The sequence below is a fragment of the Vigna angularis genome, chromosome 4 (genome assembly GCF_016808095.1).
Source record: "Vigna angularis cultivar LongXiaoDou No.4 chromosome 4, ASM1680809v1, whole genome shotgun sequence".
NCBI classification, from domain to species: Eukaryota; Viridiplantae; Streptophyta; class Magnoliopsida; order Fabales; family Fabaceae; genus Vigna; species Vigna angularis.
In genome coordinates this window covers 16,870,498-16,896,470 of record NC_068973.1, presented here as the reverse complement: position 1 = coordinate 16,896,470, position 25,973 = coordinate 16,870,498, and the positions used below count along the sequence as shown (strand labels likewise).

General features: G+C 35.6%; 2 protein-coding genes across 4 annotated transcripts; both read left to right on the top strand.

Annotated features, from left to right (window-relative positions):
- Window positions 1-36: 36 nt before the first annotated feature.
- On the top strand, window positions 37-15,218 carry LOC108332015 (ultraviolet-B receptor UVR8). Of its 3 annotated transcripts, XR_008248390.1 has the most exons (15): window positions 37-463; window positions 890-966; window positions 1,131-1,209; window positions 1,449-1,508; window positions 1,672-1,773; window positions 2,180-2,273; window positions 5,262-5,304; window positions 5,416-5,461; window positions 5,561-5,607; window positions 5,683-5,785; window positions 5,870-5,924; window positions 6,036-6,139; window positions 13,982-14,061; window positions 14,350-14,905; window positions 15,014-15,218. XR_008248390.1 is itself a non-coding variant. In XM_017567099.2 (14 exons), the coding sequence occupies exons 1-14, from the start codon at window positions 226-228 to the stop codon at window positions 14,467-14,469; spliced, it is 1,248 nt and encodes a 415-aa protein (XP_017422588.1). In that variant the 5' UTR covers window positions 37-225; the 3' UTR covers window positions 14,470-15,218. The 3 variants fall into 3 exon arrangements, 2 of the variants coding, with proteins under 2 accessions (XP_017422588.1, XP_017422589.1); XM_017567099.2 differs by having other exon boundaries at window positions 14,350-15,218; XM_017567100.2 differs by lacking the exons at window positions 5,416-5,461; window positions 5,561-5,607 and having other exon boundaries at window positions 5,692-5,785; window positions 14,350-15,218.
- Window positions 15,219-16,020: 802 nt separating this feature from the next.
- On the top strand, window positions 16,021-25,007 carry LOC128196092 (uncharacterized). Its single transcript, XM_052875734.1, has 2 exons — window positions 16,021-22,056; window positions 22,655-25,007. Exons 1-2 carry the CDS (start codon window positions 21,313-21,315, stop codon window positions 22,706-22,708), a joined length of 798 nt encoding a protein of 265 aa, XP_052731694.1. The 5' UTR covers window positions 16,021-21,312; the 3' UTR covers window positions 22,709-25,007.
- Window positions 25,008-25,973: the final 966 nt, after the last annotated feature.

The window sequence follows — 25,973 nt, the reverse complement described above, 5'->3', positions numbered from 1 at the left end:
GGTAAATCAGTGTTTGTATCTCTCTACAAGGTTCTTCTACCCATAACTAACCGCCATTAGCAGAAGAACATAGCAGACGTTGCAGCAGTGTGAGCCATGAAATGTTTCTTTGCTCTCTCTCTTCAATGCGCTATTGATTTAATTGTTGAACTTTATTTAATCGCTTCATGATTCTTTCTCACTTCAACAACGTTCTTCACGTACCACCGTTTCCTCTCACCACAAATGTGGCGTCGAAGCTTCTCCAAATTCGCCATTAGAGCTTCCGGTTTAGGGTTTCTAACGCGATCTTTCTCACGCGTGGCGGGAAAGAGGTTCGCTGCGCTGTGGGGGAACGGCGATTACGGCAGATTGGGTCTTGGCAACTTGGATTCGCAATGGAAACCCGTCGTTTCCACCGCCTTCCGCAACCAGAACCTTAAAGCCATTGCTTGTGGCGGTGCTCACACTCTCTTCTTAACAGGTTCGCTTTTCATTCCTCTTTATCAAATTGTTTTTTCGTCCAATTTCTTTTATTTATTTGTTTATTCTATCTATTAAATTGAGCATTATTAATGAAAGCAGAATTTTGAATCGTTATCTTCTTGATTGTTATAACAATATTATGACGTCTGAAGGGTTAGTCTTGTGTGGTATTGTGAAGTGCAATTGTTTGGGGTTCGTGTGTGAATTTTGTAGGGATGCCATGAATTTTTTCTTGTGTTCATGGGAATTGGAATGTCTTTAACTTCCTACTTACTGGTTTAAATTAGTAATAATAGTCATCACTGTGCTATTGGATTGGATGATACAATATGACGGGGTATAAAATTGGTGATGAGTCTGATGACTATTGAAGAGTCTTCGTAATGTCCGTGTAGGGGCTCACAGTACTGTCTTCCTTTCGCAGACTATGGATGTGTATATGCAACGGGTCTTAATGATTTTGGGCAGCTTGGTGTCTCAGAGAGTAACCACTACTCAGTGGTATGGTTTGTTTTGCTTTTTTTAGCTATATTTTTTTGTCTGTTGAACTTATCTCTGCTGCAGTAGTATTTTTTCTCGATTGTTGGATGAATGCATGTCCTCTGGACATAAGTAGGAACCAGGAAAATTTACTTGACATCATTTTCCATTTTTGGATATCTCAGGAGCCACTTCGTGTTTTTGGAGAGGAGAAGAAAATTGTGCAGATCTCTGCTGGTTATAATCATTCTTGTGCGATCACAGGTCGGTGCTTATGCATGGTAGCGTTCACCTTTAAAAACTTGTATTTGATATTTTTTTTTTGTACAAGTTTTGTACATGAATAATTTACCGTACAAGTTTTGTATTTGATATTGGATGGCTTATTTTTTCCTCCAAAATGAGTATTTAACAGCTTTAAGTTCTTTTATCTTCTGAATTATTGCATATTCTTTACCTTGCTATTTTTAAATTTGCTCCATGTCCACCTTTCTCTCTTGTAGTGGATGGAGAGCTTTACATGTGGGGAAAAAACACAAGTGGGCAGCTTGGACTTGGAAAAAGTAAGAACTAAACCTGTATTAGCATTTAATGGACCTAAAGAGTTTTTTTCTCCTGAACCTTCTCATATTATTATGTTTAACTTTAAAAACTTGATATTCTAGAGCTGTTAAAGGTGCTCAAAGAAAAAAGGATGGCAGCTAACTGTGTTTTCCTGAAATGTAGAGGCTCCAAACATAGTTCCTTTGCCTACTAAAGTAGAATACTTGGATGGAATCAACATTAAAATGGCAGCTCTGGGTTCAGAGCACACTGTCGCAATTAGTGGTATGCAATAGATATACCAAATATTCATAATATCTTCTCAATTGTTGTTATTGAGTTCCGCTCAGCAAGCATGAGTGTAATTTGTACACTGGATATTCATATCTTTTCAATTGTTATTATTGAGTTCCGCTTAGCAATCATGAATATACTAAATATATGTTTTCTCAATTGTTGTTATTGAGTTTCTCTTAGCAAGCTGATTGTATATTCTTTACTAAATATGCAAATACATTCTCAATTGTTGTTATTGAGTTCCTCTTAGCATGCTGATTGTAGATTCTACACAAATATGCTTAATATATTCTCAATTGTTGTTATTGAGTTCCCTCATATCAAGCATGACTGTAGGTTGTACACTATATATTTATAGTATCTTCTTCTCAATTGTTGTTTCTATCTTTGCTAGATGGTGGGGAGGCCTTTAGTTGGGGAATGGGAGTGTCTGGTAGACTTGGTCATGGCCACGAGTCAAGCATCCTAGGATTCTTCAGCAGTTCCAGGTTCTGCCCTTCGTTTCTTGAACAATTTTAGTTCTCATTACTTCGTATCTCTGCTAGTTTTTATATTATGTTTAGGAAATTGCATTTGATCTCAAGTGATTTGGCTAAAAAACACTTGCCACTTTGTGGTAAAAAAATTCACACTTCACCTCCTTATCGTTTCCCTTTTAAGACATAACAAACCATGTGTTATTTTCCATCCTTTTTTTAATGGAGTGTACATTTTCCCGCCCTTTTAGGATTTACTATAAAGTTATCTAATTTTCATTCTTCTGTCGGAGATTGATAGTCATTGTCTCACCCTTTTTATTACCTTGCACTTACGGGTGAAAATAGGATAGATCGCACGAGAGACTTGGGGCTTAGCCTGCATTAGGTCCAGGTCAATATGTTTGCAAAAGTATGTTTGGTTAGAAAGATCAAGTTTTAGATATTTGGAGAAGTCTATTGGTCTAACAAACCAATCTGTTTGTGTAAATATTTTTTTGTTAAACTTTTATAATGTATTAAATCATATATTTATTTACTTCGATTAATATTAAACGTGTTGATCAACCTAAAGACTCTAGCCTATGGCTTGTTGAAAGATAAATTAAGCATAATATGAAATAAACTTTTAAATAAGTTATCATGAAGGTCAGCTTAGACCCAAAAATAAGACTTACATCATTATTAACAAGTTAGGCTCTACTTATATAAACTCTAACCTCTACCTATTTCTATTTTGTCTCATGGCTTGAGTAGTAGTGGCTATCATATCGTAGTTTGTAATTTGTTTTACATTGGGTTTCTCTTACTCTAGTTTGGAACCGGACTGTCATAAACTTTTCTGTTTCTGTCTCATCGTGCCAGGGGTAGTTCTGGTTTTAGTTTCCATAGTTTATAATTTGTTTTACGTTGAGTTTTTCCCCCTAGTTTGAAAAATGTATCCGACCAGCTGGTTGGACCAAGAATCAGTTCAAAGAAACCATGAAATTGTCTTACTGAAGTGCCGATCAAAGAAACAGAAAACCTGCCTAAACCAGTTTCGTTTAAAAATATTTAAAATTAAATAATTCACCTCTAAAACTTTATTTAAAAATATTTAAACCAGCTTTGTTCTAAAATATTTAACAATAGTTCTTGTAATCCGTTGCATTAAAATATTTTAATGGGTCAAACACATTTAAGGTTGGTGTTTGAGCTACTTACGTGGTTTGACAGTCAGGAATGTAAAAAAAATTCATGTAGTTAGATTAAAAGGACTATATCAAAATTAATGTAGTTAGATTAAAAGGACTATATCAATTTATTTTTTAAGTTTAGGGATAAAAAATGTATCAAAGTTTGAAATAAGAACAAATTTCAATTTCGTGTGTCAAAGTTTAGGAACTTAAAACATATTTAATTCAATTTTTTTAATATTATTTAATTATTATATTAATTTTATTAATATTGGTTTGACAACTATTGCCCTTGAACTAGTGCTTTGACCTATTCAATCACCGCTCTGTTTATGCAAAACCTTATTCAGACCAATCAATTTCCACCCATACATGCCCTTAAACAAGAAGCTTTGAGAAGCATAAAGAAAGCTGCATGTTCATTTTGATAAAAATGCTGTTGAGAATATTGACAACATAGATGCATATGTAGGCGGGTAACTTAAATAATTTGTTTGAGTGACTGCAATTTGGGTTGTCAAAACAGACCTCCTCCATATATACTATATGTAGGGGGTGATATTTGGGACATTGATTGGCTGACAGTAAACAATAAGAGAAAACAGATACAGCAAAATGGAAAAACACATGATTAATTGAGAAACATTCATTTTAAAAAGTAGATTACAAAAACTGACTAATAATTTAGCTTATATAGAACTTGAGCCAAGCTAATACGGAATTTATAGCTATTGAACCTAAAAGAGGTGCAATTTTCTCTTTTAGTAATGGTTTGTACTTAATCGTTTTTGTCATTGACTTTGTTGCTTCAATTTACTGAAGTGGTTACATACATAAGCCAATTTGTTTATTTTCATCTACTTTACTTTTAATGAGATAAAAATGGAAGTTCTGATAGCTTTTAACCATTTTGAAATGTATTGTTATTTAATTATTATTATTATTACTCCTTTATATGTACTAGCTTTACGATTAGGGTTTAACGTAAGTGCCTACTGTTTGTGACCTATATATATAGAGAGAGATAGATAGATAGATATGTTGGAAGTTTCATATCAATTAGAGATAAGACCAATTTAGAATATATTGGTGCAAATCTCACCTTACAAGCCAGTTTTATGGGATTGAGTTAAGCCTAAAGTTCACTTTTTATTATGGTATCAGAGCCATTGTTAGAATCTATCCTAGTAAAATTTGTTGTTTGTTGGACATATTGTTTCATTCGTTTTCATGTTATTATCGGACCACCTATTAATGTTTAGTTTCACACACGAAATGTATATACTCAGTGTGAGGTAGCTATGTTTAAAGTCTTATATCGACTAGAGATAAGACCAATTTAGAGTATATAAGTGGGTGCAAACCTCACTTTACAAGCTGGTTGTATGGAGTTGAGTTAGGCTTAAAGTTCAGTTCATATATATATATATACACACACACACACATCAATTATGGAGTTGAGTTAGGCTTAAAGTTCAGTTCATATATATATATATATACCCACATCAATCAAACGCGCAAAAGTGTAGGTTGACTACATTGTGTTTTCTCCATCTTATTTACTCAAGTAACCAATTTGAGTTCAGTACAAAGCCAGGACACTTAGAATATATTGAAGAATACCTTCTGCACTCAAAACATGTCTGGAGAATTTCTAAACTAGAAGTGTTTATGAGAAAAAAATATCTATGTAAACAGTTATTTGATACTGTAGTTAATTATCAAACGGAGCTGCTTTGACTACTATCTTATACAAATTGCAACCTTTACCGTGCTATTCATGTTATGTGTTTCTGTGTTGATATGCTTTTTTAATATTATGCAGTGAGTATACTCCAAGGCTTATAAAGGATCTTGAAGGAATCAAGGTGTAATGTTGAATGGATTGCCTTTTTGCTTCTAATTTAAGATGGTTATACTGGCTTCTAATATTTAGCTTTGATCTTTAATGTTTTGCCTCTATTCTTGACTATGTTTAGGTAAAATATGTAGCTGCTGGTTTGCTAAGTTCAGCTTGTACAGATGGTACTTGATCGTTATAGTTTCTATCTTGTTATTTTTTTTATACCTTCTTGTAGTACTCATCGCAAATTTTTCTACCCTATCTTGATGAAAATTTTGCAGAAGATGGTTCTGTTTTAGTATTTGGTGAAAGAGGAATTGAAAATTTGGTAAGCAATTAGTATTTTTTTTTTCTACTCAATGTCTTCTGCTTGTAGTGACTAATATTATTTTCAATTCCTCAGCGTTTAAAGGAAATGAGTGATGCGACAAGACCATCCTTGATCAGTGAACTTCCATACTCAAAAGAAGTTGCTTGTGGTGGCTACCACACCTGTGTCCTGACAAGTAATTCGTCAGTTTCAGAACTTAACCTTGTGTTGATTTGTTTGTAATCATTTCTTTACTGTTTCGTTATATTGTTTTCTGTAGATTCTGGAGAGCTTTATACCTGGGGTTCAAATGAAAATGGGTGCCTTGGCATTGGGTATTGTTTCATACTTAAGACTTCTTAATTGGTCCTTCTCATTTTTGGCATTCACGTTCTTTTTTGTATATGCCTGTTAGTGTTCTAATTCTTCAAATTATTTTTATCCAGCTCCTCAGATGTCATTCATCTACCTGAAAAGGTTCAAGGGCCATTCTTGAAGTCTTCTGTTAGCCAGGTTTCTTGTGGTTGGAAGCATACTGCAGCCATCTCTGGTAAATTCTTCCCTTGAACTGAAAATAATTCCCATTAAGTTGTTTTGTTCTTGCCATATTGATGTAAAGGCTGCTTTCTTTTATTACAAAAGAATAATTTCATCAAGGCCATATAAAAGAGATCAAAGAAAATATCAAGGAAGCAAAGCTAGCCAATCTCATAACATATTTGTAAGGGAAACCCTTTTAAAGATTACCCATTCCTCCTGTAAATATTGTCCAATTGTTAGAGGTAGCCAAAAAGTCAAGTTTTAATAAGTTGAATGAGGATAGAAAAATAAATTCAAGGGGATTTGAGGTGGATCAAGTTGGAGAGGTTTTAACCAATTTCAAATCTGAACTAACCAGGATGGACATAACCTGGATACCTGATTCAAGCCAGTTTTTTAAGCTTCAGTCGAGTTGGGTGGATTTAGGAGTATATCCAACCCCACCCGTTCCAAATGCTAATCATTATTACTAAACTTCTCAGAGAAATTTCTTCAGATGTGATGGTTACACTAAAGCACATTGTTAATTTAGATGTTGACTCTAATGAGGAGGAAGTTTGTTACTCACCTAGCTGTCTCTAGTTCATATATCTTGAGTTTAGAGAGAGTATGGAAAACTTGATTGAGTTTTCTTTAGGTTACAATAAGCATATGGGTATGTATATTCTTGATGGACTAAGTGGGGACTATTTCGTAGGCATAGATAAATGGTTGTTGCTTATTGAATACTGTTAACAGTCATCGGCAAGTGTACTGAATCACTCAAGTAATATAAAATGGTAAGTCTAAATATTGTTTTACAAGAGACTTGAGTAATACTAAAGAATTGTATGATTAATATCTCATCTGGACTAAATAATATAAGATTATGATAGGTTCTTTATCAAGAACCTATGAGAAACACGCCTCTAAACTCACACACAACCCACAGTGGAACTGAAACAATCTCCAATATGCAGGTAATGGTTACAGAAAGAAGAGAGCTTAACCTCCCCCTATCAGGAAGAAGAGAGCTTAACCTCCCCCTATCAGGACTAACAAGTTCCTGATCAAAACAAATGAATTCACTAACTACTCTCCACTTACAACTAATGTCCTTTATATACAAGGTATCCTCAACCGACCCCCTAACCCCCTAACTGCCTAGACAGTTAAGTTATGTAACTGTCTTTCTCCTACTATACACAAGTAGAGGTCTAACAATACCACCCTCTTTCGAAACAACCTTGTCCCCAAGGTTGAAGTCAGGGTACTGTTCCTGAATAGTTGCTACATCTTCCTAAGTAGCTCCCTCTCGACCCCCTTCTTGCCACTCGATCAACACCTGTGGTATTGCCTCTTCCCCACTCTGCCTCTGCCTCCTATCCAACACCTTTACAGGCCAAAACATGGGCCCATCTGCCTGTAATTCTGGGGGTAATTCACTCTCTATCCTCTTCTCCCCCACAGCTTTCTTCAGCTGTGAAATGTGAAAAACGGGATGGATCCTGGCCGATTCTGGTAGCTGCAAACAGAAGGCAACCCTCCCCACCTGCTGTAACACCTGAAAGGGCCCAAAATAACGTGCTGCGAGCTTGGAATGCAATCGTGTTGTCATGGAAGCTTGCCTGTGGGGTCTGATCTTCAAGTAGACCCAGTCTCCCACCTTAACCTCCACCTCCCTCCTTTTTTTATTGGCCTGATTAATCATCACCTCTTGAGCCCTTTTTAAATGATCCTTCAATTGTCTCAATGCCTCATCCCTGGTCATCAAATCCTGTGCCACCGCCTCAACTGCTGTCTCTCCCGGAATAAACCTGTTCAAAGTTGGTGGAGAGCGCCCATATACCACTTCAAAAGGGGAACATTTTGCTGCAGCCTGATAACTGTGTTATACCAGTATTCTGCCCATGGTAGAATCGACTTCCAACTCTTCGGTTGTTTGGAACAGAAACACCGTAGATATCCTTCAAGAATCCTGTACCACTTCTGTTTGGCCATCCGTTTCTGGATGATAAGCCGTGCTCATTTTGAGCTGAGTACCTTGCATTTTAAAGAGCTCCTTCCAAAAAATGCTAAGGAAGAGAGGATCTCTGTCACTTACTATTGACATCGGAATCCCATGTAAACGAACTATCTCTTAGGTGAAGACCTCCGCTACCGTGCGAGTAGAATATGGGTGCTTTAAGGCTATGAAGTGGCCATACTTGCTTAGCCTATCCACCACTACCAGGATCGCATCAAAACCTTGAGATTTGGGCAACTTAACAATGAAATCAAGACTAACCTCTTCCCATATCGCCTGCGGAACCGGTAGAGGTTGGAGTAACCCTTGAGGCGATGCAGCCATATACTTATGTTGCTGGCAAATAATGCATGCTGCAACAAATTCCGTTACCATCTTCTTCATCCCCAACCAGTATAGTGACTGGGCTACCCTTCTATAGGTTCGAAACACTCCTGAATGCCTCCCAGTACTGGACACATGAAATTCCGCTAATAACTTCGGAATCCAGGTGGAGTTTGTCGACAAAACTAGCCTCCCTTTGTAGTGTAGTCGGTCCCTTTCCAAGGTATAAGATGCACGTGATCCTGGGTCCCTCTTGACATCTTCAATGATTTTTTGAAGTGCTTCATCCTCCTCCACTTCCTTCAGTATGTTGTGGAAGTCATGCCAATAAGGTTTTGACAAAATCTGCAGCTCCATCTCACTTGTACCCCCTTCGCCCTTGCGTGAAAGTGCGTCAGCGACTTTATTGGAGCTTCCCGTTTTGTACACTATCTCAAAGTCATAGCCCATAAGCTTGGCTATCCAATTCTGCTGACTGCAAGTCGTTATCCTCTGTGCCAACAGGTATTTTAGACTGCGCTGATCCGTATGCACCACAAATCTTCTACCCAACAAATACGGCCTCCAATGCTGGATGGCCATCACCAATGCCATTAGTTCTTTCTCGTAGATGGACATGCTCAAAGTCTGTTCTGACAAAGCCTTACTAAAGAATGCGATAGGCTTTCGGTTCTGCATCAGCACAACGCCTACACCACCTCCAGACGCGTTACACTCCAAGTGAAACTCTTGAGTAAAGTCGGGAAGTATTAGAACTGGCGCAGTTGTAATCGCCACCTTCAGTGCATCCATGGCTTTCCTGGCCTTCTCGGACCATTCAAACTTCCCCTTCTTCAATAGTTCTGTTAACGGTTTAGCCATTTCCCCGTATCCCCGCACGAATCTTCGGTAATATCCAGTCAAGCCTAGAAATCCCCTTAGAGCCTTCAAATTTTTCGGTGCATCCCATTCCACCACTGCTTTGATCTTACCCTGGTCCATCTCTACACCTTTCGCCGAAATTTGATGACCCAAGTATTGAATCTGCACCCTCGCGACCCAACAGTTCTCCTCCAGTCGCTGCAGCACCACCTTTAAATGTTCGACACATTCTGCCCACGTGGAACTGTAGACGAGTATATCGTCAAAAAAACGAGTACCCACTTCCTCAGATAAGGCGCCATCAACTCGTTCATGGCGCTTTGAAATGTTGCCGGAGCGTTTGTCAGCCCAAAGGGCATGACCAGGAACTCGAAGTGGCCTTGATGCGTCCAGAAGGCCGTTTTCTAGATATCCTCTACTCCCATTCGTATCTGATGATAGCCCGCTTTCAGGTCCAGCTTTGAGAAGTACTTGGCCTCCTTAAGTTCATCCAACAGTTCTTCAATGACAGGTATCGGAAATTTATCCGGTACCGTAGCCTTGTTCAAAGCCCGATAATCGACACAAAACCTCCAACTTCCATCCTTCTTCTTCACCAAAATAACAGGGCTGGAATATGGACTCTGACTGGGTCGGATAATGCTCGCTCTCAGCATGTCCTCTACTTGTTTTTCTATTTCATCCTTCAAGAGATATGGGTATCTGTATGGCCTAACATTTATTGGGCTTTCTCCTACTTTCAGTAGAATTTTGTGCTCCAAACTACGTCGGGGAGGCAGTCCTTCTCTTTCCAGGAACACACGTGAGTGGAACTGCAACACTGCTCTGAGTTCCATTTTCTGCTGCGCGGTCAAATCACCTGTCACCTCACCGCTAGACCCTTGCTCCACTACCTCCAACTCCCATATTAATATCCAGCATCTAGCATCTTCATCAAGGCCTTAGGTTCCACCAGCTGGCGGCATAAAGCTGGTTCCCCTTTTATCTCCACTTTATCACCACCCATTACATATCTCATGGACATCTCTCTCCAGTTCAACACGACCTCTCCCAATTTGGCCAACCAAGCGATACCCAAGATGACATCTACTCCTCCAAGCTCAAACACGTAAAAATCCTCCTCGACAGTGGTGTTCCCTAAACGTATCCTCACTCTCTTGCAACTCCCACTCGTCGTTCGGCGATCACCGGCAGCTTCAATTCCTCCACCACCCTTCGGCTGACAAAATTGTGGCTGGCCCCGCTATCAATGAGGACCACCACCTTCCGTTCTCCGATCACGCCTGTCAGTTTCATGGTTTTTGGAGGTGTCAGGCCCTCCGCCGAACACGCCGACAGCTCCATGGTTTGCGCCTCCTCCGCTGAGTGCTCAGTCGATTCTTCCTCCTCGTCCTCCGCAACAGTAAAACTCTCAAGCTCCTCTCGGAACACCGGTGGTCGGGAGCGAAAGCACCCCTGCACTGAAAACATCGCCCTTCTACCCTCTTTTTCAAGAACTCCGAGTAAGGTAAGTTTCTTACCACTCTTCCTCTCCCTTCGCCTCCGGTTACAGCGTTACCCCCCGCCTTGGTGTGGCTGGCCGATGACGACACCTCCCGTCGAGTCGCGCCTCCTCTTTCTGCCCCGCTGACCCTGTTTACACCGTTACGTTCCCCGTCTCCCCTCAGTGGCTCGCACGTTCATCGAGTTCACCTTTCCTCCGTTCCACACTACATCGCGCGCTCGTTGGATCGCGTCTTCCACATCCCTCGCGACCCTGATCGCAGCCATCAAGTCCTGCGGATCTTGAATTCGTACTTGACCCTTTACGTCTTCGCGTAACCCAGCAAGGAAAAAACCCAAAATCAATTCCTCCGATAACCCCTAAGTCTGACCCAACAACATCTCAAGGCTCCTAATATAATCCTCCACCACGCCCTCCTGTCTCGGCGTCGCTAATTGTTCATACACGGTTCCCCTGAACCCGCCTCCAAAACGATTAATCAATCTCGCCTTTAGTCCCAACCAAGAACGGTTCTTGGTTTTTTCCCTCCAATACTTGAACCAGTAGCTGGCGCTCCCCTCCATGCTAATGTAGGCTAGATCCACCTTATCTTCTTCGGCCACCTTCTGGATGTCGAAGAACCGTTCGGCCCGGTTGATCCAACAATGGGGTTCCACTCCTTCAAACGATGGTAATTCGACCCTTTTCCGCCAATTTTTGGGAATTCCCTCATTGTCGCGCCTTTCTTGATTCTCGTTCACAGAGCTGCTACTTCCTTCAGAGCCACCTCCTTGATTATTGTGACCTCCACCCATCACCCTCATCAGTTGTTGTATATCATGCCTGATCGCCGCTGTCTCATCCTTGATTCCCTCCACCATAATCTCTAAATTGTCCAATCTTCCTTCCGTCTAACTTCCCATCACTGATTCCTCTCCTTGATCCGGCAGGTCGGACCAAATGATAGGTTCTTTATCAAGAACCTATGAGAAACACGCCTCTAAACTCACACATAACCCAAGTGGAACTGAAACAATCTCCTTTATTCAATATGCAGGTAATGGTTACATAAAGAAGAGAGCTTAACCTCCCCCTATCAGGACTAACAAGTTCCTGATCAAAACAAATGAATTCACTAACTACTCTCCACTTACAACTAATCTCCCTTATATACAAGGTATCCTCAATCGACCCCCTAACCCCCTAACTGCCTAGACAGTTAAGTTATGTAACTGTCTTTTTCCTACTATACACAAGTAGAGGTCTAACAGATTATGTGCAAGAAGATAAATTAACAAAGAAATAAAAGGTGGAGTTTGATAGTTGGAGGCACTTAAAGAGGGAAAAGTCAGAAATGGTGTGGAATGACATGCTAAGGATAGAATTCACCGGCTTCACTCTCGTGCCCACACTTAACAAACTGACCTACATTAAGATTTAGGGTTTAAGACAACTAAAAGCTCAAGTTCCATTCCATCTCTTGTTTCAAGTCTAGGTTTCACTAGATTCTTCCCAAAACCTAACAGACCACAAATCAAGCTATCCACGTCCCTATTTTAAGCAAGCATTAAGAGTACAAAAAAAAAAAAAAGCATTTAATGGAAGAAACATATATATATTCAAAACATTTGTAGGGTATACGAAAGTTCAATGACTACAAAAACCCTAATAAGATGGGTTTGGCCATGGAGAGCTCAAGCTTACATTATGGAAGATGAAAGAAGGAGAGGATGTTCTTACAAGCCCCAAGTATCCTCCATGAGCTCTAAACAGTGTAGTCGTGCCTTTAAGCCACCAAAGACTCGGTTTCCCTAAGACAACTTGAATAAATAAACTCATTTTGACACATTAGCACAGGCATCACTCATCACCACGGTTCTGCGACTTAGCGTTGGCCTTTAGGGTTGTTCTAGATCCTTTCTGTGATTGTAGCGCTGAGTGGTGGTAAGGGGCATTCCGCAGTGGATGCTTCAGTCTCTGTGATGGCTTCCCTCAGCTTTAAAAGGTGGCACTTAAGCTTCCTGGGCTTCTAAAACTCCCCTTTTTGCTGATCTTCTTGCTTCTCTGGGTTACCAAGGTTCTTCTATTTGATAGAGAGTCTTCTTAACACTAAAATAGAATCAAAATGAGGGGATTAGAGTTGTAGTTTAATAAGTGTAGCCCAAAATAAGAGCATTTACAAAAGGAAGATAAAAGGGAGGATTTAACCAAGTAATAAGTCATAGACGAGCTGATTTTGTCAAAGAAATGAAAATCAGATAATAGTAAGAATCAATATTATCAAATACTAGTTCCGATGAAAATTAAATGCATTTAATTTGTGATGTTCAAACTTGTTTATCATATAAATTGCATGTTATTCTAATAGTAAAAGAGGTTAGACATAGGAAATCATACTCATTGTTATGTGCAAATTTGCTTAATTATTTGGGAAATATTTTTAAAACAAAACAGTAAAATAAAATAACTCACAATAACATTAAAATCAAATAAAAATAACTTACTGTTGGAATTTGTTAGTAAATTATTTTAAATAACACTTAGACTGAATTGGGAGACCAGACTAGACGACTGGACCAAATTGCCCAAATCTCTGAATCCCTTATCATAATGGAGAAAGAGAAGCTCATTTACAATTATAATGAGGAAGGAATTAATACATAGTTTAGTACTAAAAGAATTAGTAAGAATAGCTTGTCATTTATGGCTAAATAGTGCGATTAGTATTAAAAAGCCATCGGAATGAAATTTGACTCGTTGAATATTCAGGACAAATTAACATAATAGTACATTATTAACATGGCACACAATAATGGGCTGATTTTGAAGACTAAGACCCGGAGCCCCACTTTTGGCAATGTACTAAATAGTGGAATACCGAGAAAGAAATAACTATCTATAAATCAAACCTTTAATTTACTAGATTATTGGAGACACGGGGCATACATGTGAGGAATGTGAAATTGGAGACTTTTTTAACTTACTCTCTATGGAGATTTGATGGTGTAATACATAGCTTTCTTTTGGAATGTTCAAGTTGTGGATTTTTTCCAGATTTCTTTGATAATGTTTTATTTAAGTTCATTAAAATTTTAACTTCTTCTCATATGACTTGAACTTGGTGTTTACACTGTACTTGTTGGAATTTTCATTTATCCTGGAATTTTCATTGACTTCAGAAGGAAGAGTGTTCACATGGGGCTGGGGAGGTTCCAATGGGACGTTCTCTGAAGATGGACATTCTTCTAGTGGACAATTGGTATGCTTCAAATAATTTATATATCCTAGTATTAGAACCAAGAATCCTAGAATTTATCTGGATTAACGAGAAATTGTACAATTATTAATGACTTCTGGATGTATATAAAATTTGCTCCTCACATACGCGAGCTTTCTAATTGAAGACATTTCCTTTGAGGAATATGGGATCTGATAAGTCATACTGATCCATCTCCTAAGTTAATCGATTAGTTTGTGGTCTTTAATATTGCTAAGTGCACAATTATCTGCGTTGCAACTACAAATAACCGTTTATGCCTTCGTTCAGGGTCATGGAAGTGATGTGGACTATATAAGTCCTACGAGAGTTTGCTTTGGGGAAGACGTGAAAGCGTTGCAAGTTTCATGCGGGTTCAATCATACAGGTGCTATACTGGAATATGCATAGGTTGTCTGCTCCAATAATTAACAATTAATGGTACTTATTTAAGAAGATTCAGAATGTGATTAATCTCCCAGTGTTTGTTCTATGCATCATCACCATATTAACAAAAAATATATATATATCTTCTAATCCATTCGGGAGGATCTTGGAAGTTGCTAATGCATATACTGTACACATGTTGTATTATACCATTCTTTTCTCAGAAATAGAGTCACAAATAAAGCTTCGTAAAGAATGTACAATACTTGTAAAGAACGAGAAAAAAACATTGCTTCAGATAAATTATGCAAGGGAATGGTTGCAAAAAAGGGAAGTTTGTAGTTTTTTTCTCCTTTTTAATTTTGGTTTGCTGTGTTACTGGTACTTACCAAACAGAGATAAATGCGTATGTCACATGCCGTGTTTTTCAAGAGCAGTTAGTCAGAGAGTTAAATAAATGGTGAGTTGGCAGTGCAAATATATGTCTTGCTAATTGTGACCCCATGCATATATACTTATCTACCACCCTCACAATTGAAAAGGCATTTCGTCAATTGTATGTTTTTAGAGATTCTGACGGATGTGGCTCTGCAATCCTACATCCATCAAATGGGGAATGGAAATCCCAATAACATGGTACAGTGGTGAGATGGGTATGGTTTGGCCCTCTTTATTGCACCATAGAAGGAGCAATTAATAGTATTATTGCCCGACAAGTCAAACTCCTTGCTTCTCCTTATTTTTTATACGAATAAGACCTACTTTTTTTTTAATTACTGTGCCATGTTTATAATATTTACATTTTTTTTGTTTGTTAGATCATATAACTTTTTTGTCAGACTAATTGTTGGAGTATGACGTCGATTATTTTAGTAGGTTTTTTTTTTTTATTTGTAACACTTGACTCCAATCTAAACTCTTGTATAAATTTATTTTAGGTTTAGTAGTAACTTTTATTTTTATAATTGTAACGGCTATTCAATATATTTTTGTCTATTTATTTATTGATTGAATATGGTTTTTACATTTTTAAAACTATTTAATATGATTTTTTTGTTAGATTAACGTTAATGTCATTTTCTTTGTCTTTGAAATTAGATAATACATAAGTAAGTTTTAATTCATCACTTGTGATAATTGATTTAGTGGAAGAAATTATATTGGGATTTTAAAAAAATCTAAAAGAAAATCTAAATATACAAACATTAATTTTTTTCTAAAGATATAAGAATAAAAATTGCTTTAAAACTTTTATTTTATTTAGACTAAAGTGATATGGGGAATCTTTCATTTTCTTTTTATTTATTTTAACATTGCAGCGACCGTGTTTTACAATAACCTACTCTTAAATATAGCTTGAAAGAGTTTTTTATTGGCAAAATGCGGTCTTAGCTGATTTTGAATTTTGGGCAATAGCTTTCAATACCGATTCTATGAATAATTTTAGATCTTTCTGCTTCGTTATTTTACTACTTTTTTACTTTCTGCGCATAATAATAATAATAATAATAATAATAATAATAATAATAATAATAATAATAATAATAATGTGTATTTTGTATTTTCAAGAATTTAAATATACTATTTTACTTTATTTTCTTATAAAGTACAGTTTCGAGTATATTTTTTACATAGGATATTTTTTTATTCTGATCTGCGACGGCACATCCTCATTTTGCACATGTGCTTTGTGATAGTATACCGTATATGATAATAAATGCCTGCTCTGATAGGTCAATACATTGTGAGATAAAATGTCAGTCGGGTCAACCGTTTTAAAAGCAAGTTATTGCTGTTATTATTATTTTTTACTTCTTTGTCTTCTACTCTTATGTTTCAATAAGTTTATAGATTTTGAAAATATGTAATTTGGTAAGCATTCTATGATATTTATGAGTACGATATTATTCTAGTAAAAATACGTGAGATACTAGCATGTGTATAGATTAAGGAGTGAAAAAGAAAAAGAAAAAGTGAACGGAAAAAGTGAAGTTTTTCTTATTAGGAAAAAGCAAAAATTATTTTAATGGGTGTATCTTATTAGTAAAATATGATAAATTAAAATTTTTGTAATGTGATTTGGAAGTATTTGTGTCAGTAATTTCACTTAACAAGAATTTTATGAAATTTTTGTTTTTAATAGATATATAAAAGGTTTTAGTTATTGAAACTTAGAATATGTCTCTCTGACTTTTTTTTGTGTTCTTCTTTTGTACAAAAGATTTTATTTCCATTTTCTTGAGACTTTGAAAATTTAATGTTGGGTTGTATTCATGATCTTTCTATTCTATGGTAATTGTAAGCAATTTTTTCAAGAACAATATTGATGCACTTTTATCTTTAGATAATATATAGAATGTTGATTTCTATTATGATTTTTCTAATCAAATGTTAGTGGAAAGGTCAAAATTTACTTTTATTACTAAGGTGAAATATGAGAACTTAACTTTATTTTGTTCAAATTATAAAGTATTAGTTATGATCTAACTTTATGATTTATATAACATTATTGTTTTAAGGTAGTTGGTACAATGGAATTTATGCTTTAGTTTTTTATGGTGTAATTTATTGTGGTATAACCAATTGTTAGAGGTTAATAATGATAATATTTGTGTTATAAATCATATGTCTTGTTTTAATAGTGGCATATTAATAAAATTTGTTTTCTTTGATTATATGTCTTGTTTTAAGGATGTTACTCCCATCCATTATAAATAGTTTGTAAGATTTTAACCAATTAGATTTAAACAATTTTTAATCTTTGGTATTTACTTTCTCCACCCTCTCAATCACGAAACCTATCAAATATGTGAAATACTAAACTATTTTTTACTTTTTTATTTTAACTTTAATTTTTCATTGTTGTATCTTCATGTTGCATCTTCTTCCAAGTCTTGTCCATTTAATGTGGTTAGTATGAAAGATTTGGAAAAGAGATTTTGTGTCTCTTGAATACTGATAAGATTTTGAGATGAGTGTTAGTGAGTAGCGAATAAGAGTGAAAAGCGGTTAAATGAGATGCTTAGGGTTTCGCGGAGGAGAGAAAGAGAGCTTTGGGCTTTGATAGAAAGGGAATAGCTTGATTGACACACATAAGATTTTGGCAAATAGGAGAGAGATAGAGGGTTTCGGCTTTAGAGATCCAAGACAACTTCTAGAGATGGGCTTACTACTTAGACACACCTAATGCATGGATGCATTTGTTTGATAGAGGATTTATCTTAGATGATGCAACAGTATGACGTCCTTGTGGACTATATGTCCTAGACGATTGACTCTCTAAAACACTATATGAACACACTAAACATCAAGAATCAAAATTCATTCAAAATTTCTCATACCAATAAGGTTATTAGACGGTTAAGTCTATCTTCAAGTAATGGTTTAATGAAGATGTCAGTAAGCTGATCTTCTATATTTACATGTTGTAAATCCATGGTACCCTTGTTAAAATGATCACGTATGAAGTGATGCTTGACCTCAATATGCTTAGCGCGTGAATGTAATGTAGGATTCTTAGATAAACCAATTGCAACATTATTATCACAATAGATAGGAATCGTACCTTGAATATGATTTTAGTCTTCTAGATGATTCCTGATCCACAAGAGTTGAGAACAATAATGTGCATCATATATATACTCAGCTTCAACAGTTGATAGTAGAATTGTGTTTTGCTTCTTGCTCAACCACCATAGTATGTTTCTTTTAATGAAGTGGCAGCCTCCATTTGTACTTTTCTGTCCAACCACGATACGAGGTTTTGTTGAAACATTTTTCCATTGCGCAAAAAGTCAACAAACTAGATTCCACACTAATGTAAAGTAAAGTAAAGTCCTATTATTATTTACTAATTATTATCTAAATTAGGTGGAAACATTTAATGAAAGAAATGAAATTTTAAAAGGAAAAGAAAACAAGCTAAAATCTGTTTAAAGGAAGAAATAAAATGAAATGAAATAAAAGAAAATAAAATAAAAATCTAAACTACCTAAAACAGAAACATAACCTAATTACTATAACTAGTATGATCTAAAGATGTACAAGACACTAAACATGCATGATACAATCTAAAAAACACTTAAGTGCTAACCGGATTAATCAAATAGTGAAAGAATCTTTAAAACAAAAATATGAGCATAAGGAAAACTTGATTTTAAAAGAACACATTCATAGGAGATCTACCTAAACTAAAATTAACCTACAAATCATTCAACAAATGTAAAGAAATTAACGAAGGAGGCTAAAGACATACACAAAACTGAATTCATAGGTAAATGCACATTGAATTGGATGAAAAAAATGCTAAGAGTGCTTAGGAATATGTCCTGTTGAGTTTGAAACCCACGTTGGGGTGTTCTTGTTCAATTTTCAGAACTTGTATTGACTCTTTCCACTTATTCATTCAATCAATGTTCATAAACCTATTGATCAAACAACATTACTCTCACATTAAACTAAAATCAACATTAATGAAACTAAACATCTTAATCCTAATATGTTAGATTTAAGAACACCAATTAATGCAAACCAAAATGAACAAAACAACATCTAACTCCTACACATTGCAATCAAAATGAAAATATTATTTGACTACTCTCAACTAGATCAATAGGAACTATCTAAATACAACTAGTACACTCTAAACTAAGGAAACTAAAACTTAATCTTTACAAATTGCTCCCCTTTTTCCCTTTCTTTCTTTTTTTAACCTTGTCTTGTATTTTGTCTTATTTTTCATTAATAATTCCAAGCTCTTCTTCTAAGGAAGCAAGATAGTTTTTCCTTTCAACGCTTTCTTTTTCTTTTTCGTAGGGTTTCTTACTTTTGCCAAATTTTAGTGATTTTATTTCTTTGGCCATATATTTTAAACTTGGTTGGGTCTCTTCAATAGAATTATTGCCAATTTCATAAGAAGGATTCATAGACATTCTTAAAGTTTTCAAAAAAAGATGCTATGCATAAACACATTACTTAGTGTTTCAGAGGGAGTTCCTTAAGAGACTTAATGATGCAAAAAATACTCAAGTTCACTTCCAAGAAAGGGAGGTTTATCACAATGGATTCCTTAAGAACCAAGTCTTTTGTAGCCAAGGTTTCCCGCAAGTTCTCTTGAACCAAACTTCTCAAAGGGAAAAAACTTAAAATAAAAGTAGACAGGCATTAAGCTATAATAATTAAGGAAAGCAGGTAAACTAAGCTATGTGACCAAAGGGTTAGGTTAGAAGGAACTTTGGATCCCTCAAACTTACCAACTAAGAGATTAAAATTACTATGTTTTTATAGGTTCTCGTTAGGACATGAGATTGAGCACCAAAGATTCCCTCAAGACACCTAAAAAGATTGAATTATAAGTCAAAGAAATACACACAAACTTGTTCTTCCTTCCAAGTGTTTCTCTCACTTTCTTCTTAGCTACCACTCAACACTTTCAAGCTCCCACAAGGTCTCTACCACCTAGGATGCTACCTCAAGATATTGGTTTTCCTTAAAGAGAACCTAGACCACAAGGAAAACACCAAAAACCGAGAAAGAGAACCATGGAAAAAGCAAGAAAATATCTTAAAACAATAAAGGGATTTTTAAAAGGAGTTTGTGTATGAGAAAACCCAGAAAACCAAAGAAGACAAATGAGAAATTAAATGGTAAGAAAAGAAGGTTAAGCACTCAAAAAGATTACCTAAGGAAATGTACTAGAGTAAATGGACAAAACCAAAAATTACTATAATAGAAATTAATGCTTATTGTCTTTGGCAAGCTTTGTGAAAATGGGACACTAAAGCCACTCTTTTAACACCAAATTCCAAGAGTGTGAGTTGTTGGGCAGTGCCCAAAATTCACAAAACAGAGAGCAAAAGTACTGTTACCAATAAGGAGTATTGGTAAATCTTGAAGAAATTTGTTTTGATGATGCTACAAGAAGTTTTAGTTGCAGAAGATATTAGAATTAGTTAAAAGCAATTTGTAGAAATTAAATGTAGTAGGAAATTCTTGTAAACCTTGTAAACTTGCATTTTTAACTGCAATAATCGATTATGATTAAGCAATAATCGATTATCACAAGTCTTACTTGAATAATCGATTATCACTTCATATAATCGATTATCACATTTTTGAAAACCTGTAACGGACTTGAATAATCGATTATCACTTACAATAATCTATTATTCATGGCAGTTGGGAGCTGATCTTTGGCACTCAGTGTACTTGGCTATATATTTTGTTTTGGAGAAATTAAAAAAAAACGTTGTTGAACAGAAGCTCTTGCAGAATACTGTTTGTCAGAGGAAGTTCTCAGAAGCTATAGTTCAAGTTCCCTTGCTTGGTCTCGTGAACAGGAGAGGCTCGTGTGTTGTGTGTCGATAGTCGGAGCAAGCTCTCTTCGAGTTAGCAAGGTGCTTTGCCTGGTCTCGTGAATAGGAGAAGCTCGCGTTTCGTTTGTCGATAGTCGGAGCGGTTCTCTTCGAGTTGGCAGAGTGTTCTTCTTCCGGTTCGTTCGTCGAAGGAAGGTTTATTTATCTGCTTTATTCACTATTTGTTGTAATTTGTGAAACCATTTTTAGTGAAAAAGGTTAATCACTATTTATAGTGATTAACGACTGGACGTAGAATCTTTTGATTCGAACCAGGATAAAAATTATGTGTTGATCTTCTTATTCCCTACACTCATTTTATTGTACGTACATCAACTGTTTGATTAATTTTCTGAAAGAAAATTATCTTTACTAAAACGGACCATTAAACTTGATTTGTGACCGTAACACGCTTTCTAAGTATTTTATTCCGCTGCGCGACTCTATAACGGTACCGATTGTTCCAACAATTGGTATCAGAGCTTGCTTTGATAGTTTTTCAAAATTTGCGAAAATGGCTGGTCACAATCAAAACCATGTATATGCTGAGGGTGCTTCCATTAACAGACCTCCATTGTTTACTGGTGATAACTATGCTTTTTGGAAAGTGAGAATGGAGATTTTTATGGGGTCTGTTGATAGAGGTATCTGGGAAGCCGTACAAAATGGTCCTTACATTCCTAAAAGTACAGTTGATGGTGTAGAAATAGAAAAATCATATTTTGACTGGACTGTTGAGGAAAATAGAAGAGCCCAATTTGATATTAAGGCTCGAAATATAATTTTATCTGCACTAACCATTGATGATTTTTTCAAAGTATCTGTTTATAAAAGTGCTCAGGAAATGTGGAAATTTTTAAGAGTCACTCATGATGAAGTATCGAATGTGGCTAAGTTGACTTGTTCGAATTCATGCTCTACATCAAACTCCTCAAGCTCAAGCGATTCTAGTAAGCAAGAAAATTTATGCTTGATGGCCAACGTTAAATCATCTGACAGCCAAATCTTGAAGGAAAAGAAGGACTATCAAGGTTCCTCTTCAAGTTTCAAATGTTATGGATGTGGTGAAAGAGGCCATGTGAAAGCTTATTGTTCAAGCAACAAAAGAAGTAAAGAAAGAAAAGAAAAGAAAATTCACAAGAAGAAGAAGGTTCACATTGCTTGGGAGGATAATGCATCAACCACCTCTAGTTCAAGTGATTCTGTTGAAGAAGCCAACTTGTGTTTGACGGTTAATATTAATGACACTACAAGCCAAGTAAGTTGCTCTAGCCTTGACACTAGTGAATTTGATGTACAAAAGGCTTTTCTTGAATTGCTTGATGAATCTGAAAAATTGAATGCTGCTCATAAAAATTTGAAAAAGGAATTTAAAGAATTGCGAATTAAATATGAGAAGGCATTAGATGAGGAAGTAAGTTTGAGAAATAAAATTTGCAACTTGAAAATGAAAAAGTCATCAAATGTTGAACATCCTGTTGAATGCTTGTCTTGTAAGAATCATATGTTTAACATTGACATACTTGAAAATTTACTTTCTAAAGCAACCAAGTCTGTCTCACATGTTTTTAGAAGGAGCAATGTTAGAAATAAAGAAATGCATCATAAAAAGTCTAAAGTTAAGAGAACTCGTAGAGTTTGGGTTGAAAAAGGAACAACTGTAAAAACCAAACTGCATGGTGTTTTTTGCTTCTATTGTATGAAAAAAGGACATACTTCAAACAAATGTAGAATCAAACATTTTGATGTTCCTGATGGAAAATGTGCTTGGATTCCCATTATAAAGTAATTTGTCTCTAACCCTGAGGACCCAAATGAGATTGTGGGCACCAAACCTCTCTTGGATGGTTTTGCAGGTTAAGTTCTCAAAAGGAGAGGAGAGATCCATGGTATTATGCTTTCGGAAATAATGATCTAAGAGCAGGAAGTGAATCCATCAAATGGCATTCAAAGCCTTGGTTCGAACTCCATGTGATTGAGCTAAGTGTTGTTTGAATTGTGTTATTGCACTTTGTTCTGGTTATCTTTCTAATTTTCCATTATTTGATTACTGTTATATTCATTTAAATGAGTTGGTTGATAGATTTTCATTGGCATTTTTAGATAATTAAGTTATTTGATGATTGAATTGGCATTTCCGTTTCAAAGATGTTTTCTGTGGAGATCTATTTATATGCATGCCATATGAGCTATGATTTGCTCCGCATAAAGCTTGATTACAAATTGTGAAAATCACTGTAGAATAGTCTTTAAAAGCAGTTGTCAAAACTGCATTTCCTTGTTTGAGTCAATTTTCCAGTTTTAAATTCTGGTTTGCCAATATTTCATGGATAAAATCCATTGAACCAAGATAAACAATGTTATTGAATTAAATCTGATTACTGCATATTGATGTTTTAATTTTTATATATGTTGTTTTATATGCAGAGTTGAATTCATTGGGTTGAACAGATTGGGATATGAGAGTGCATGAATCATAGCTGTTGTTTTGAAAGTTGTAAATTGTGTTGTCAAAGTTAGTTTTTTGAACTGATTGTGCTAGCTGAAATGCTTTCATATCAAACCTGTAGCAGCTGTGATAATTTCCATTTAAGCTACTGTTGCATTCATTTTAGTTTATAAATTGGTTGCTTAATCATTGATATCTTAATTGTTTGAAAAGTGGTTGTTGATTTCGTGGGTTAATTGAGTATGCTAAAAGTTAAATTTGAATTGCATATTTAAGGGGGTATCTTTACTTTATGAACTTAGAAGAGAGGTTGGAGTGTTAGACATATCTTAGAATCAAAATCTATGCAAATTTTTGCATTTTTCGTAAACTTAACGCTTCATAATCGATTATCATCAAGTCATAATCGATTATTCATGCATCAAATTCAATTCTGGAAAATCTTGAGCAGATAATCGATTATCATTATGCATAATCGATTATCATGCAATTCTGGGCAGAATTATTGAACTGATAATCGATTATCACGAGCCATAATCGATTATCGCGCTGACAGTTTCAAAAATAGAGCCGTTGGAGCATCCCATAACAGCTATAAACGACCATAAACATCTAAGTTTGATTGTTATGTTATTTTCTTTATGGTATTTAGTTTCTTAATCTTTATGAATTTCATGTACTTCCTTTCTGTTCTTAATATAATGAGCTTTTATTTTTTGCATATATTCCATTTTTGAGGGGGAGCTCATATTAAGGGGGAGGTTATTACATTATTCTTTTTGCTTATGATCAAAAAGGGGGAGAAAAATAATACAAGGGGAGAAGTATAAATTATTACAGGTATTGCTAACCTTGTTGTTGTTTGTTAGCTTGTATGTTTTGCAGGTAAGCCAAACTTGCTTTTAAAATTGAATTTTTGATCATCATCAAAAAGGGGGAGATTGTTACCAATAAGGAGTATTGGTAAATCTTGAAGAAATTTGTTTTGATGATGCTACAAGAAGTTTTAGTTGCAGAAGATATTAGAATTAGTTAAAAGCAATTTGTAGAAATTAAATGTAGTAGGAAATTCTTGTAAACCTTGTAAACTTGCATTTTTAACTGCAATAATCGATTATGATTAAGCAATAATCGATTATCACAAGTCTTACTTGAATAATCGATTATCACTTCATATAATCGATTATCACATTTTTGAAAACCTGTAACGGACTTGAATAATCGATTATCACTTACAATAATCTATTATTCATGGCAGTTGGGAGCTGATCTTTGGCACTCAGTGTACTTGGCTATATATTTTGTTTTGGAGAAATTAAAAAAAAAACGTTGTTGAACAGAAGCTCTTGCAGAATACTGTTTGTCAGAGGAAGTTCTCAGAAGCTATAGTTCAAGTTCTCTTGCTTGGTCTCGTGAACAGGAGAGGCTCGTGTGTCGTGTGTCGATAGTCGGAGCAAGCTCTCTTCGAGTTAGCAAGGTGCTTTGCCTGGTCTCGTGAATAGGAGAAGCTCGCGTTTCGTTTGTCGATAGTCGGAGCGGTTCTCTTCGAGTTGGCAGAGTGTTCTTCTTCCGGTTCGTTCGTCGAAGGAAGGTTTATTTATCTGCTTTATTCACTATTTGTTGTAATTTGTGAAACCATTTTTAGTGAAAAAGGTTAATCACTATTTATAGTGATTAACGACTGGACGTAGAATCTTTTGATTCGAACCAGGATAAAAATTATGTGTTGATCTTCTTATTCCCTACACTCATTTTATTGTACGTACATCAACTGTTTGATTAATTTTCTAAAAGAAAATTATTTTTACTAAAACGGACCATTAAACTTGATTTGTGACCGTAACACGCTTTCTAAGTATTTTATTCCGCTGCGCGACTCTATAACGGTACCGATTGTTCCAACAAGTACAGCTCGCGAAATTTTCCACACAACTAGTGGTAATGGTCAAATGCACATGACTTTTAACACTTCTGCTAGGCTCTTTTGATACTTCTTTTGTAACGTTTGCTTATAAGCTTTTAGATCTTATTTTTCCACTTCTTTTAAGTGCAAAACAAGACCACTACACACATAAACCAGATTTGATATTTTGATTTTGAAAGTTCAAAGAACAAGAAACACAAAGTAGAAGAAAACCTATTAAAGTGAAAAGTAGAATTTAAAACTAAAGAAGATAGAATTTTTTTTATGAACTTACCAATGATCTAATAGTAAATATGAACCCAAAACTATAAAGGTAAGGCACTCAAAGCCTTTTATATGATTAAATTTTAAAATTCAAATTTTACATCTTTTTTGTGATTTTTATAGCCTTAACAAGGAGAAAATGACATAAAAAGGACTACATATGACTCTAGACAATATATATGGATTTGAAAAGCCAAATGACCCACATATGATATGATTGAATGGAAAATATGAAGAAAAGTTTCAAAAAAAATCTAAGAACATGATATCCAACACATTTAGAAGGCACAAAAAAGTAGACAAAACAACCAAAAACCGGAGAAATGTTGATGAAAAGATTATGGAAACTTAAAATGATATGATTCTTTCTTTTGTCGGTGATGTCGAGGTCATACTTGACTCAAATTGAATGATACAAATTAAATGCAGTATACTAGAAAGTGACTCCTAGGTCCATCTCTTAAGGATCAATTTTGGTTCCGTTAAAGGATTAAACACGTAGTTGGGGGGAGGGGGGTTAGAGCAAATTTACGAATTG

Bases quoted from the DNA above. Each gene is read 5' to 3' on its own strand.
- LOC108332015 (XM_017567099.2), top strand. From the start codon at position 226: ATGTGGCGTCGAAGCTTCTCCAAATTCGCCATTAGAGCTTCCGGTTTA. The intron at 1,210-1,448 runs GTCGGTGCTTAT...TCTCTCTTGTAG, and splicing joins TCATTCTTGTGCGATCACAG to TGGATGGAGAGCTTTACATG. The intron at 5,608-5,682 runs GTAAGCAATTAG...TCAATTCCTCAG, and splicing joins AAAGAGGAATTGAAAATTTG to CGTTTAAAGGAAATGAGTGA.
- LOC128196092 (XM_052875734.1), top strand. From the start codon at position 21,313: ATGGCTGGTCACAATCAAAACCATGTATATGCTGAGGGTGCTTCCATT. The intron at 22,057-22,654 runs GTAAGTTGCTCT...ATGGTTTTGCAG, and splicing joins TTAATGACACTACAAGCCAA to GTTAAGTTCTCAAAAGGAGA.